Source organism: Triticum dicoccoides, chromosome 1B, assembly GCF_002162155.2.
Source record: "Triticum dicoccoides isolate Atlit2015 ecotype Zavitan chromosome 1B, WEW_v2.0, whole genome shotgun sequence".
Lineage (NCBI taxonomy): Eukaryota > Viridiplantae > Streptophyta > Magnoliopsida > Poales > Poaceae > Triticum > Triticum dicoccoides.
The window spans coordinates 609,241,567-609,253,869 of record NC_041381.1 but is presented as its reverse complement, the minus strand read 5'-3'; the positions used below and the strand labels follow the sequence as shown (position 1 = coordinate 609,253,869).

Sequence of the window (12,303 nt, the reverse complement as noted above, 5' to 3'; positions counted from 1 at the left end):
GCATATGCAAATTGTATTTCACAAGCGAATCACAAATTACTTTTCACCAATTCTTAGAATATTATTCATGGCACAAATCTCAAACCTAATGAGAAAATAAATATTTTATTATTGCCTATACATATGGCATAATTCCACACTCTTACTCACTTAGGTAAAATCATAAATGCAAGACATTCAAAATCTCATAGATACAAAGAAAGATAAATTGCATAGCTGATACTTGCCTTTATACAAGCGTGTAAACGAAACATAGAAGTTTTCAACGTGCAGAAGGACCGGTATCCATTGTTGGCACTCTCTTAAAATTATGCTCCTTCTCAAATGTAGTGTTGTTTTGGCTCACATTAGTAGATTGATTAGTCGTGTAAGCATCATAACTTAAGTTCGGGTTCTCACCACTATTGCCAGAGCAGAATGTGTCGCTTGTGATGTCATCGCCACCACGAGCCTTCTCGAGCTCAATGCATTCCTGTAGTTGCATCACCACATCAGTCATGGTGGGTCGATGCATGGACATTTGTGTGGTGCACTTGAGTGCAATGTCTGCAACTTTCCACACACTATTGACATCGTAACCTCCAAGCATTTGTGAATCCACCACATCCTCGATGTTGCCCCGTGCCAACCGCTTACGTGTCCACTGGATGATACTCACGGGCACCGGCTCCCGGAGGATGGCCGGCTTCCCTGTGACTAGCTCTAGTAGCACGACTCCGAAGCTGTACACATCACTCTTTGTTGTTGGCTGCATCGTCGCTTGGTACTCTGGATCTACGTATCCAGGGGTGCCAACGAGCGTGTTTGTAGACACATGGGTGTCATTGCTGTCGTCAAAGGCCTTGGACAAGCCAAAGTCAGCGATCCTAGCCTCGAGTCTCGTGTTCAACAAAATGTTGGTGGCCTTAACATCTCTATGGATGAGGGGCGGATTGCAACCCTTGTGTAGGTACTCCAGCCCTACACATTACCAGACGAGTTCGTGCTAAGTTTGTTGAAAGTTGAAACACAAAACGTTCGACAAAATTGGCAACGGAAAGCAGTGCACTTTGCCTTCAAGTGCGTACCTTGCGCAGATTCAAGTGCGATTCGTAGCCTTTCTGTCCATGCTAGAGGTGATGCGTTGCGGTTGCTTCCCACTAATAGATTGACATTGTAATCAATTTTGTCAGTTTCAAAATGTAAAAATAACAGTAAACCGCCTTAGAGGTACTAAAGTCTGAAGCTAGTATCTTCTTTGAAGAAATACTGCAAATTTTCAAGCTACTAGTAACATGTGCGTGCTATATTATGGAAGCACAAAAATAAGGTGAAACATATTTTAGCTAAGTAATATATTGAATCAATGTGAACTGGGACAAGGTTTATACACCGAATGAACCTCGATAGGCTAGGATATCAATGTTTGCTCTCAAGATTCAATTAGCTTTGTCGATAATGAATGCATACACCATTGGATTTAGATTTTGAGCCAGGAAGGTTGAAATTAGAGGTTGGAGGAGGGGCGCTGGGTGTGCGATGGGAGGTGCTAGGACTAGGAGGAGCGGATTCGGGGAGGAGAGGCACAAGAATTATGAGGATTTGGGAGAGGATCGTTTGCTGCCATGCTGGCGGTTTTGTATGGAGAGACACTTGTGAGAGCTGCCATGGGAAGGTTGGAAAAGGAGTGAATGTTTGACCACCAACTGAAATCTTTATAAGTAAAAAAAGATACTTCTCAAATTTTTTTTTAAAAATATACTGCTAAACAATGTACATACCCTAAATATGCTCTTCCAGTGTTCCTTCCGACATGTACTCATAGACAAGTGCCATATACTCTCCATCCTTGCAATAACCAATCATGGAGACAAGATTCTTGTGATGAATCCGTGTCAAAATTTGAGCCTAGATAAATGTTCATATACAACTTATCAAATTTCACTCCGAAATCTCTCGATCTCTGAAACATCAAGTGTAGTGAAAGAAAGTATACCTCTGCGAGGAACTCCTTGACGCCTTGATGGGAAGAATGAGACCGCAGCTTCACCGCCACCTGTGTACCATCCTCCAAGAAGCCGTCGTAGACATACCCAAACCCGCCCCGTCCAAGCACTCGTTGAAAGTTGTTCGTTATCAGCTCTAACTCTTTGTACGTGAACCGACGGTTCTCAAGGCGTTCCAGCGAACTGTCGGTGCAGACATTGTTTTCCGGTGCATTGTTTGTTGATGCTTCACAGGTGGCGAATGGCACTAGCTAATATTAATTGGTGCTCACATATGGGGAAATTTATCAATGGATTGTTGTGGTGCTGCAGAAACCTCACCTTGCTTCTTTGGTTTCAGGAAGCAAATCAGTAGCAATATCACTGATACTATCACTGCAAGCAGAAGTGCGGGCACAGCAATGTAGATGGCTAGCTTGCTATTCCTTTTAGCAGGCAGCTGACATGAATTACCATTGGTACAGAGGTTTGGATTGTTGCCATATCTAACAAAATATGCAATGAAAGAATTTAGTGAGATTCTTAGTACCATTGCCAGATAGAATGGGGAGAAATTGAAATGGATGGTACCTTAGATCCAGAGAGTCATCTCGAACTCTTTTGAGGAGTCCAGAGGGGATCGATCCATTTAGCTGGTTGCCTGAAACATCCCTATGGAAACAAAATACTCAATCTATTCAAATGACAACTCGTGTTAATGGTTTAAAAATTCAAAGAGAGTCTCCGTGCTTACAGAAACGTCAGTGAAGGTAATTGCGAAAGGGCATCTGGAATTGAGCCTGTAAGGTTATTGTTTGACAGGTCCCTGCAAGATACGAAACATGATCATATGATTTTTTGTTGCAAACAGGAAACAAATACAAACTGGGTCAAAATAGATACATGACCTATCCATCCAAAAATATAGTGTGTTTATATTTTTTTAAGTCAAACTTCGTAATTGTCGATCAAGTTTGTAGAAAAAATTATCATGAAATATATTTGATAACTGTCTTTACGAATTTGACCAAAGTTTGAGATGTTTGAATTTTGCAAAAACTTGCGCATTATATTATGAGATGGAGAGAGTAGAAAACTCTGGAAACGTACAGGTATTGGATTGTCTTGAGATTCGCGAAAGTTGATGATATATCGCCATTTAGACCACTGGAGGACAGGTTTCTGCAGGAATTAAATGAAGTGGATCAGTTTCACTACAGGCTGCACGACAGTTATGTGCAACCTTCATTTTCCGTTAAGTATGTCATGAACATAAGTCAGCTAGCCTGGGTACAGATGTGGAAGTACTTACACGCTTGTGATCCTTGGAGGGCTGCCGGGTGGGTAGCTGCAGGTCAACCTATCCCATGCCATACTCTTCGGAACACACGGATCACCCATCCAGTTTTTCTTCACTTGATACTTGGCCTTGATCGCCATGATTGCGGAAACTGCAGTTAATCGCATTGTAATTTCAGTGCCACAAAAGATGTGCTTACCCATACAGCTAGCTCATTCACGCACACACATACGTACCATCCTGGGAGTCGGTGCCAAGGTTGGTTGTGGGGATGAGGGAGAAGATCTCGGCCGCGTTGATGATAGGCGGCAACGTCGAGTTAGCCGTGGCGTTGATGGAGATTGTGTAGTTGTTGTGACGGATGAAGGGGCCACTGTTGTAGAGGGCGATATCATAGATACGATCCGGCACGATGTCGCTTGTATACAAATACAACGGCTTGCTGTTGAGGGTGATATTCAGCTGGCGCACAGTGTTGTTGGGTAGGATCTCTAGCTCGGCGAAGTGCAGGATGGCAATGTACCCGGGGGACGGGTCTTTGGGGGTGGGCACGGGGTACCAGGTGAATTCTAAGTCCCCAGAGGCATTCCGAGGCTTGATCGCCGTCTTCAACACCGCCTTGGGCGCCTCGAATAAGTCTTCGTTGGCTATGTTCTGCACCCCGCTGGCCATTGATATCTCGGTCCACATTACCTTGTTGCCCCAAGGCCTCCATATCCGGTCGTGTGGATCATCGGGATACCTAACGTAGAAGGTCTCGTCGGTCGGGCCGAAGTTGAGCCTGGCAAATAGGACCAGACCCTGTGCCGGGGTCACCTGCGGGTAGAGTGTTCTTTTCAGCGGCCTCAGGTCCAGGCCAGAAATGAACGGCGTACCGCCACCGGTGTCCACCAGGCAGACCTGCATGAAGTCTTCCGGCACCACCACGATGGCCTCCACGAACACCGCATCCGTTGAGTTCGTGATGTTCACGGTGTGCCAGTAGTTGGCGCCGATATGGAGGTCAAACACTGGCAGCCGATCAAGGCCGTCGTAGTTGCCGTACTTGAACCTCCCTCGGATCATGTACTTGAGCCCGGGCATGAGGGAGCGAAGCGTGTAGCAGTTCCGCATGCCGGTTGGGAAGCTACGCAAACTGTACCAAACCTTGGCCAAAGCCGGGACGACATACTCCGGCGAGATAATATGGTTCGTGCCGGTGTCGGCATCGATGAAGCCAGCGTCGGGGGTGTACGAGAGCTTGGTGGCGTTGTCCACATAGCCCATCTCCTCCGAGAGACCACAATCTATGGTTATGAATCCTGCATTGCACGGCAGCCGGTACGCGATCAGTCCATCCGTTGTGATTTCTGGCCACATGCTATAATAGTATTGCACGAAACATTGAGCGAGCATGCGTACTTACCTTTGTTGTCAGGCTGAGCGCGAGCTTGGGGTATGCCGGCGGCCGCAGTGATCCAGAGAAGAAGCGGCAACCACAGCGTCATCGCCATTGTTCACTGGGTTGGTTGCTCCGTTGCACATGCAAGCAACTAATGGACCGTGATATATGGCGGACATAGTTTGTCAAAAGATAATATATGTTATGTTGCTGAAAGTATATGTGTTTTATACTATAGGCGCTCCATCCATATCTCAATGTACATGCATGCACCTACAATAGACTACTCCCTCTATTCCTAAATATAAGTCTTTTTAGAGATTTCAACATGGACTACATACGGATGTATATAGACAAATTTTAGAGTGTAGATTCACCCATTTTGCTCCATATGTAGTCCACGTTGGAATCTCTAAAAAGACTTATATTTAGGAACGGAGGGAGTATATAAAACTGTACTCGATCAACAACTAATAAGTGTACTAATGTCTAAAGCCTCAATACAACATTGATTATCACACAACTTGCATGGAGCGGTAAGTGGCTGACCGGTGGGCCCTTTTCTAGCCTAGGCTGGCCACTTGGTTTAGGAAAGAGTGAATAATATGGGTGGGTAGTTGACTTTCCTTCGAATGGGTCAACGTCATTGTTGGCCACAAACTTGGTGGGGCTCGGTCGTGCCCCCTTCTTTGCCCTGACATCTCTGCAGGCAGAGCCTGAAATTGATCGCAGGAGATTTCGACGAAGCTCGATGTGGGAGAAACGAATGAAGACTGGCGGGAAAGAAGTCTATCTATCTGCATAGCTTTGGTGGACTTCTAACGAACCATGAGCACATGAAGATTTTGATCTTGTTCCGAAGAGACAAGGACCACACTCCGAATTTTGATCCCAGTTATGTTGTCCATCTTTGCTAGTATCTTTCAGCTAGCTGATTTTTGTTCGGCATCATTCAAATTTTTTGTCCATTCCATCAAATCAAACTCGCATGCATCATCTGACTGATACCGGAAAGTAAATTAGCAAGACGTTGATTAGGTACCTTTTTCTTGAAAATAAGGACCTCGAGTCCAAGTCCCGACCACTCTCGGTTTGGATCCATCCAATCAAACTGATCAATTCATGTTCTTGAGACGAAAACAGGGAAGATAGAGGATCAAAGAGGTGCTAGTACGCCATCTTCTCGCCGCTCTTACCCTCAGCCGGCCGCTCTCCACGTTGCTGCCTCGCCACCGCTCCATGCCTAGTGCCACCTAAGCAGTGGGAGAGCTAGTCAAAAGGTTCAGGGGGGCCAACAGGAAATCATGAAAATCTGAGGGGGCCAACAACTATTTTTCTCTAAATCTATGCCTCCTTAGAAAAAACAGTTTTGCTAGAACTCATCTAAATGAGATATAATTTGGTCCTAAATGAGATATAATTTGGTCCCATTCACGACCAAATTATATCTCATCTAGATGAATTCTAGGTACTCCCTAGAAAAAATTTCTTCACAAATATTTCAAAGTGGGGAGCATGACGGCACCGTTTGCATGTGCGAGGGGCCACGCCAAACCAACACGCTCCCGGATAACTCCAGCCCACCCCAACCCACTACGGTACATGCATAGAGTATTACTCCCTCCGTTTGGAATTACTTGTCGTAGAAATGGATGTATCTAGATATATTTTAGTTCTAGATACATCCATTTTCGAGACAATAATTCCGAACAGAGGGAGTATTAGTTTATTACTAGTTTCCGCCGTTAATCAAAGCTAATGCAAGCTGTACAATGTCACAGAATCGAATGTCAAAAGGCACGAAGCATAGGATAGTCGCAGACATCGCTGGCATGAACTGTCCATCGTGACAACCGCTCATGAAGAAGTCAGAAAAGCCAAAGTCTACGGTCAATCGATCACAGCAGCTATGCACGTCTTGCGGCGCACCGGTGAGAGGCGGTTGACCGACTAGCGCATGCAAGTCAAACCATCGCCCATGTGATCTGCTCATCTCTGCATGCCCAAACTTAGTAAGCTTGGAGCACTATTTTCTAAGGAACCGTGCAAGCTCATATGAACAGCTTGGCATGTGCACATGTGATGTTACACAAATTGGTCCTATACATAGGAGAGTTGCATGTTCTGGTTGTATGCTCCTGCACTGCATGCCTACCCCAACCGGGTATGCTAGTTCTACAAGTACTGGTTAGCTGCTGGCCGGCTCTGTGCCTGTGATGGATCAAGGACCGCCGACGAGAGCAAAAGCAATGGCGACCCAGTGGCCCTTGCTTCCTCTCAGTATGGCCGCGAGCAGCGTCGTTCTTCAGGTCCATGGCCAGATCGACAAGTTAGCTGGTGATCTTCTGGTTATGCATGTTGCTAGGCCACTATGTTTTTTCGATAAACACTAGGCCACTAATAGCATTGTAGTACTAGTAACTGTTTCATCAAATCAATCTCTGCAACTGTTTACTGTGTATACGCAGGTTTTATAAGCATAGACTGTGGCCTGCCGGCGAATGCCGTCGGCTACGTGGACAACACGACGAAGCTGCGGTTCACCGGCGACGCTGGTTTTACCGACGCAGGCAGTAACCATAACATCTCTGCCCAGTACATCACCCCGACGATGCCCTGGGGCTGGCACACCGTCCGCAGCTTCCCCACCGGCGCACGCAACTGCTACACGCTCCGGCCACTCGTGTCGGCAGGGCCCAAGTATCTCGTCCGTGCCATGTTCAAGTACGGCAATTACGACGGTCTTGACATGCTTCCCATCTTCGACCTCCACCTCGGGGTTAACTATTGGAAGACGGTGAACATCTCTGATGCAAGCTCACCGACGATTGAGGAAGTCGTCGTTGTGGTCCCTGGCGGTTCCGTGCAGGTGTGCCTCGTGAATACTGGCTCAGGGACGCCGTTTATCTCCAGCCTAAACCTGAGGCCCCACAAGAGCGAGCTCTACCCGCAGGTCAATGAGACGCAAGGGCTCGTTCTTGTCACCAGGACCAACTTTGGAACTCCCAAGAATGTCAGGTAAGCACCGTTGATGTCAAAAATCATGCATACATCTTTTTCATATGTCGTCGTAGGCATTCTTTTTTCATAATGGACGAATACCCAGAACACTATATCCGGCGAAGATTTTGCCTCCAGGTTTACCCACTTGGTTGACTGCGACGTGAGGGTAAACGGGCCACGGCCACGCGTATTTCTTTGGGCTCCTGGTGTGTAAATTTCCCTGGTGACTGTAGGTCTTCGCTTCAAATTTTACGTAACGTGGTTTGGGTGATTGTGTGTGCCTATAGCCATTTCCGTTTTTTGTAAGCCATGCCGATACGTTGACTAGATTGTGTATCTTTTCTTTCCTGTGTGCATGTACGCGTGGGCCTTCATGAGTTGGGCTCTCCGCTTGCGTGCTCCTGTCTTTGCGAGCCACCTTTGCTTGCATGCGCTATCAAGATCGGCGCCGCTTCCATCGTCTAATCTAGAGTTGCCGCCCGCGGTACTCGGCGCCACTTGCAGCGTCTAATCCAGAGACCCGTCGTTAGCCGTGTCGTGATCATTTTGGTTTCCTCTTTCTGCTTTCCGTAATGGTCCACAGCGTCCAGGTCGACCTTCCAGGGTGCGTGCCGCTGTGGTTGGTCGGCGTCGTGCCCTCCCGTCGAACATGGCGCCAGCGCTGCCGGTGGAGAGCCTGGGTTCTATCCTAGCAACCGACATCCACGTCGTCGTCGGATGCGCTATGGCGGCGAGCGTCCCACACGGGAAGCTGCATGAGGGAGGTGCATGCAGACCATGCCGATGACCAAGAGCACAGTCTTCACCATGGTCGGCAACCACGGCGATGTCCGCATCGTAATCGGCTGTCCTGTGTCCTCTGATGGTGAACAGCTCACAGGAAGGTGCACGGAGGGAGCTGCGTGTAGACCATGGCGGCGGCCATGAACACGGCAGTGTTGGGCTTGCGTGTGTGGTGTGTCAGGCTGCCGCCGTCGGATACTACCGACCCCAACGAACGCGCTAGGCTGAATGCAGATGCGGCAGCGCAGCTACCCGAGTCGACGGTGGCGCGCTTCTTTGATGACGGCGACGCCTCGCGCAAGAGCGGCCGTGAGTACGAGGATGCCGGCCATCGGCTGCCGCGCTCGCGACTTTGACGTCTAACTTCTGTTCGCAGATGGCAGGTACAGTGTCGTCACCTGTTCCATTGTATTTCTTTTGCGGCCGTCTTTATATCGTGAAGCTAATCGGTGCTCTTCTGCAGACGTGCTTGGCGCGTCGACGAGCTGGGCCAGCTGATGTCTCTGACGGAAGAAGTTGCATCTCGGACTAGACTTTCCTTCACTGCATGGGCCGGGGCCGGAGCACGTGCGCGCTAACGCAGGGGCGATGAGAGGGACATCTCTCCCGTGTTTCTTCGTCGAGGCGATGCCTCAGGAGCCCAGTAAGGAGAGGGGAGCCCAGTAAGGAGAGCAGGCATTCATGGAGGGACAATCTCTCGATCCTCCCTCTTCTTCCACTCCTCTCCCAGATTGAGCGTTGCTCTGGAGCATCACGGCTATACGCGTTGAGGGGCGCCGTGCCGTTGCGGCCTGCTTTGTCTCACTGTGCAGTTCGGCCGTTGCTACCCGGTAGAGACATAGAAGGGTGTTGGCACAGACCCGACCTTGACGACGCTGTTGTCGAGTACTTTCCGATAATATGCAGCGACGTACAAGCTACAGCCGATTACTTCCGGCTGCTTCGACGGAGACGAGCACACGCACGTACAAGTCTAAAGCTAGCAAGCACACGAGGACACACGAGACGCGAGCGATGGCTAAAGGCCCGTGTCGAGCCTTTACTTTTTATTGCTTTGATCGATCTGGTCTGATTACACGGGGGTACAACAGTATATATATTAGCTAAGCTAGTCCTACTAGTCCTAGTCCTAGTCCAAATACAAATCCTACTTGGTGACTGTACCAAGTCCATACCGGACTGGTCACACTACGTGGTTGATTCTAACAATCACCCCCCAACCACGATGTCTTCACTTCACAGCTTGGACGCTGATTTTTTCCCCGCATCTCCGTGAACTTCTGTCGTCCCAAAGACTTGGTCAGGATATCTGCAAGCTGATCGCCGGTGCAAATGTAGTTGACTTCAATCTTGTCTTCTTCCACACAATCTCGTATGTAGTGATACCTTATATCAATGTGCTTACTTCTATCATGATGCACTGGATTCTACATAGAGCAATCGTGGACTTGTTGTCAACATAGAGCACCACTCCTTCCGTTTCCTTGTCAGTGAGGTCACCGAGTAGCCTTTCTAGCCACACACCTTGATCCGCCGCGGTTGCAGCTGCAATATACTCCGCTTCACAAGATGATAATGCGACCACCTTCTGCTTTTGTGATAGCCAACTCACAATGCTTCTTCCCAAGAAATATGCCACGCCCGAGGTACTTTTACGGTCGTCAATATCTCCTGCCAAGTCGCTATCACTGTAGCCAAGTAGCTCCACCATCTCCTTTCGCTTTTCTCTTAAATAGACACAACCGAAGTTAGTTGTCCCTTTGATGTACCTGAGTATTTGTTTCACAGCTGCCCAATGTTCTGTCGTGGGTGCTTCCATGAAGCGACTCACTACGCCAACGGAATAGGCCAAGTCTGGTCGTGTATTCACAAGATACCTTAGGCTTCCGACCACACTTCTATACTCCGTTGCATCAACCGCGGGTGCTTGGCTCCTCTTGCTAAGTTTAAGTCGAGGCTCCATTGGAACATGACTTGGATTGCAGTCCTCCATGCTACAGCTTTCAAGAATCTTCTTTGCATATGCCTCCTGGCATAGTGTGATTTCCTCCGGCTTTTGATGTACCTCGATCCCGAGATAGTAAGTCAAGAGCCCTAGATCACTCATCTTGAAAAGCTCCTTCATTTGTAGCTTGAACCTAGCAATCTCCTCCTCATCTGCTCCAGTTATCAAGAGATCATCAACATAGATGCCCACTAGGAGACGATCCTTGCCTTTACCTCGCCTTGTACATAGCATGCTCCAGTGGACTCTTCTCAAAACCAAGAGAAACTAGTGTACGATCAAGCTTGATGTTCCATGCCCGAGGAGCTTGGCATAGCCCGTACAATGACTTATGTAGTCTCAACACCTTGTGCTCCTCTCCCTTTTTGATGTAACCCGGTGGTTGCTTCACATATACTTCTTCTTTTAACTCCCCATTCAAAAACGCGGATTTTACATCCATGTGATGTAGCCTCCAAGATTCTTGAGCCGCGAGAGCTATAACTAGCCTCACCGATTCCATCCTTGTGACAGGAGTGAACACTTCCTCTAAGTCTACACCTTGCTCTTGCACGTATCCTTTGGCTACGAGCCTTGCCTTATGCTTCACCAAGTTTCCTTCGGCATCTTTCTTGACTTTGTACACCCACTTGAGCCCTATGATTTTATGGTCGTTGGGTGGATCCACGAGCTCCCATGTTTTGTTGTCTTGGATTGATCCCAACTCCTCGTCCATAGCACGACGCCAACACTCCTCCGTGTTTGCATCTTCAAATTTCGTCGGTTCCTCGACGCTAAGCAGACACCGCCGTCCTCTTCCTTTAATTTTCACAGGATTTACTTTTGGAAGTGCTTCCTTTGGATATAAATTCACCACTGATCAAAGACGTACTGGTGACGGCGGACGTTCCCTTCTCTCCTGTTCAGTCAAAGACGAAGTAACATCATCTGGAGTTGCCAAACTCCCGATTTCTGGCGATTGGAGCACTCCTGGACTGGCTGTACGTCCACCAGATGAACCAGTTGAGATTGGTGTTCCTTCTCCTACTCTTATAGGAGAACCAGCCAGCTCATGTGCAGTTGTGCACCACGTGGGCTTCCCAGGCTGGTTGATGAGCCACCTGGGCTTTGAGGTGGACAGACTCCTGATGGGCTTCGTCCAGTGCCTCCACGCATATGTGAGCCACCAGGTCGAGCGCCGCTGGCGCTGCCTGGCGTGTCTTCAGGCACACCAGCCGGTCCTTCTTGCTCGTGCGCGTGTGACGCAGCGGGAGTAGCTGGCGCGTCTCCATTTTCTGCCGCGCCGTCCGCGCCGTTTGTCGCGGCCGACGTCTCCGGTTGATCACCAATGTCTGTATGCTCGTAATCATCATAAACAACGTTGAAAATATCATCGGAAGACGGGTATACTGGCTCGGTGGAGTTCCAATTCCATGACCTTGCTTCTTCAAAGACTACGTCACGCGTCACAACCACCTTATTGGTTGAGGGGTTGCACGCACGGTATGTCTTCGTGTCTTTTTCATAGCCAACCAACACCATTGGAGTATTCCGATCCGTCAATTTGCTAGTATGCCCACCCACCGTTTTTACATGCGCCACGCACCCAAAAGTGCGAAGATGATCAACTGTGGGCTTGTGTCCGTACCATGCTTCGTACGGCGTCATCCCAACCACACTCTTGGTTGGAGCCCGGTTCAACAGATAAACGGCCATATTGACCGCCTCACCCCAAAACTTGCCCGGCATGCCTTTACTCTTCAACATGCTTCGTGCCATTGCCACCACGGTTTGATTCCTCCGTTCCATAACACCATTTTGCTGCGGTGAATATGGTGCCGTAAGATACCTCTTGATCCCTTGAGCCTCGCAAAATTCCGTGAATGCA

The 12,303-nt window shown here is 48.5% G+C and overlaps 1 protein-coding gene and 1 pseudogene across 1 annotated transcript in view; one reads left to right on the top strand and one right to left on the bottom strand.

Moving 5' to 3' along the window:
- Positions 1-251: 251 nt before the first annotated feature.
- On the bottom strand, positions 252-4,757 carry LOC119350698 (annotated as a pseudogene).
- A 2,137-nt stretch (positions 4,758-6,894) lies between these two features.
- LOC119350697 (putative leucine-rich repeat receptor-like protein kinase At2g19210) overlaps positions 6,895-12,303 on the top strand; it is an 11,755-nt gene continuing 6,346 nt past the window's right edge. The window contains exons 1-2 of the mRNA XM_037618401.1: positions 6,895-6,982; positions 7,114-7,663. Coding sequence (XP_037474298.1) covers positions 6,895-6,982; positions 7,114-7,663 — 638 coding nt within the window. The remainder of the gene's footprint in view (positions 6,983-7,113; positions 7,664-12,303) is intronic.